The sequence below is a fragment of the Cotesia glomerata genome, unplaced genomic scaffold (assembly GCF_020080835.1).
Source record: "Cotesia glomerata isolate CgM1 unplaced genomic scaffold, MPM_Cglom_v2.3 scaffold_3023, whole genome shotgun sequence".
NCBI lineage: Eukaryota > Metazoa > Arthropoda > Insecta > Hymenoptera > Braconidae > Cotesia > Cotesia glomerata.
Window position 1 is genome coordinate 1 of NW_025403578.1, and position 1,258 is coordinate 1,258.

Sequence of the window (1,258 nt, forward strand, 5' to 3'; positions counted from 1 at the left end):
TATATATATATATATATATATATCAAACATGTCTATCGTCGAATTTAATAATGTTTTTAAAACTAATGCTGAGGCATATGAATTATTATCTCAGCTCGATTCAGTGAGTGAACAAACATGTTTAAAGTGGATTGATATTTGCGATGGTATTAGACAACAATTCAGTGATTTACTTCTTTACCCCAGAACCATGGTTTCTAAGAAGAAAAATCTCCAAGCTAACATTTCTCTCTTATGCTGGTATAGCAATAAATTCATGCAATTAAGCTGAGCAGTGATTAGTGCTGCATTGAACACTAATAATTTAATTCACTGGCAAGATTTGGAGAGTGCTTTTCAAAACCGTATTAAAACAGGAAGCATCATTAATCAAGGGCATATTGATTTGCGAAACTTTCTACTTGATGCTAAAAAAATGCTTATCGAAAAACTTCACACTACTCTAAAAACTGAAGGTAGTGTTAAGGTGAGCACAACTTTAAAATGCAAATTCGAAAATTCAACAAATAATCAACGAGTTGAGGAGAATAAATCTTTCAAGACTCCAACTGTTGATATTTTACTCTCAAGAGCACTCGAAAATTGGTTCAAAGAAGACGTTTACAATACCATTCTTCAAAAAATTGAAGAATTTAATGAAAAGGACTCCGGATGGAGTTTAAGTGAAGTTATAAACCTGGATGTTAATATCTCCCGATTCGCTCCGATTCATGGTGGTTTTTCAACGTTCATTCCATTGCCAAAGGATATAAGTGAACAGGTGGTGTCTTGAACATTCAGAATAAGAATATGTACTGTTTTTTATGGTGTATTAAAGCTGCGTTGTTCCCTGTAAAAAATCATCAGTATCGTGTTTCAGCATGCAAAAATTTAGATGATAAGTTTAATCTTAAAGGTATTAAATTTTCGATTTCTTTGAAAGATGTTGCAAAATTTGAAAAATTTAATAAATTAAAAATAAATATTTATGGTACAGAAACAGACATTGTTGATGTTAAAAATAATCAAACAAATAAGAGTATCGTAGTTCTATTATATTTAAGCAATATCTTAGATAAAAAAACAATTCATCTCCTAATGGTAGATGCTGGAAGATGTTTCTATGATGATAAAAATAATGATAATGATATAAAGTATGAAAATCTTGAAAATTTTTCCACTTCACAAGTAACGTTCACCAGACTGTGTAAGCTGGCTTGTTGGCAAATTAAAATCTATAGGTTGAAAAGTAAATAAACTTTTCAAAAATATTGTAAAG

At 30.1% G+C, this 1,258-nt stretch overlaps 1 protein-coding gene across 1 annotated transcript; it reads left to right on the forward strand.

Moving 5' to 3' along the window:
* The first annotated feature begins 28 nt into the window (after positions 1-28).
* On the forward strand, positions 29-785 carry LOC123274342. The gene is made up of 2 exons (XM_044741941.1): positions 29-146; positions 276-785. Exons 1-2 carry the CDS (start codon positions 29-31, stop codon positions 770-772), a joined length of 615 nt encoding a protein of 204 aa, XP_044597876.1. The 3' UTR covers positions 773-785.
* The last annotated feature ends 473 nt before the right edge of the window (positions 786-1,258 follow it).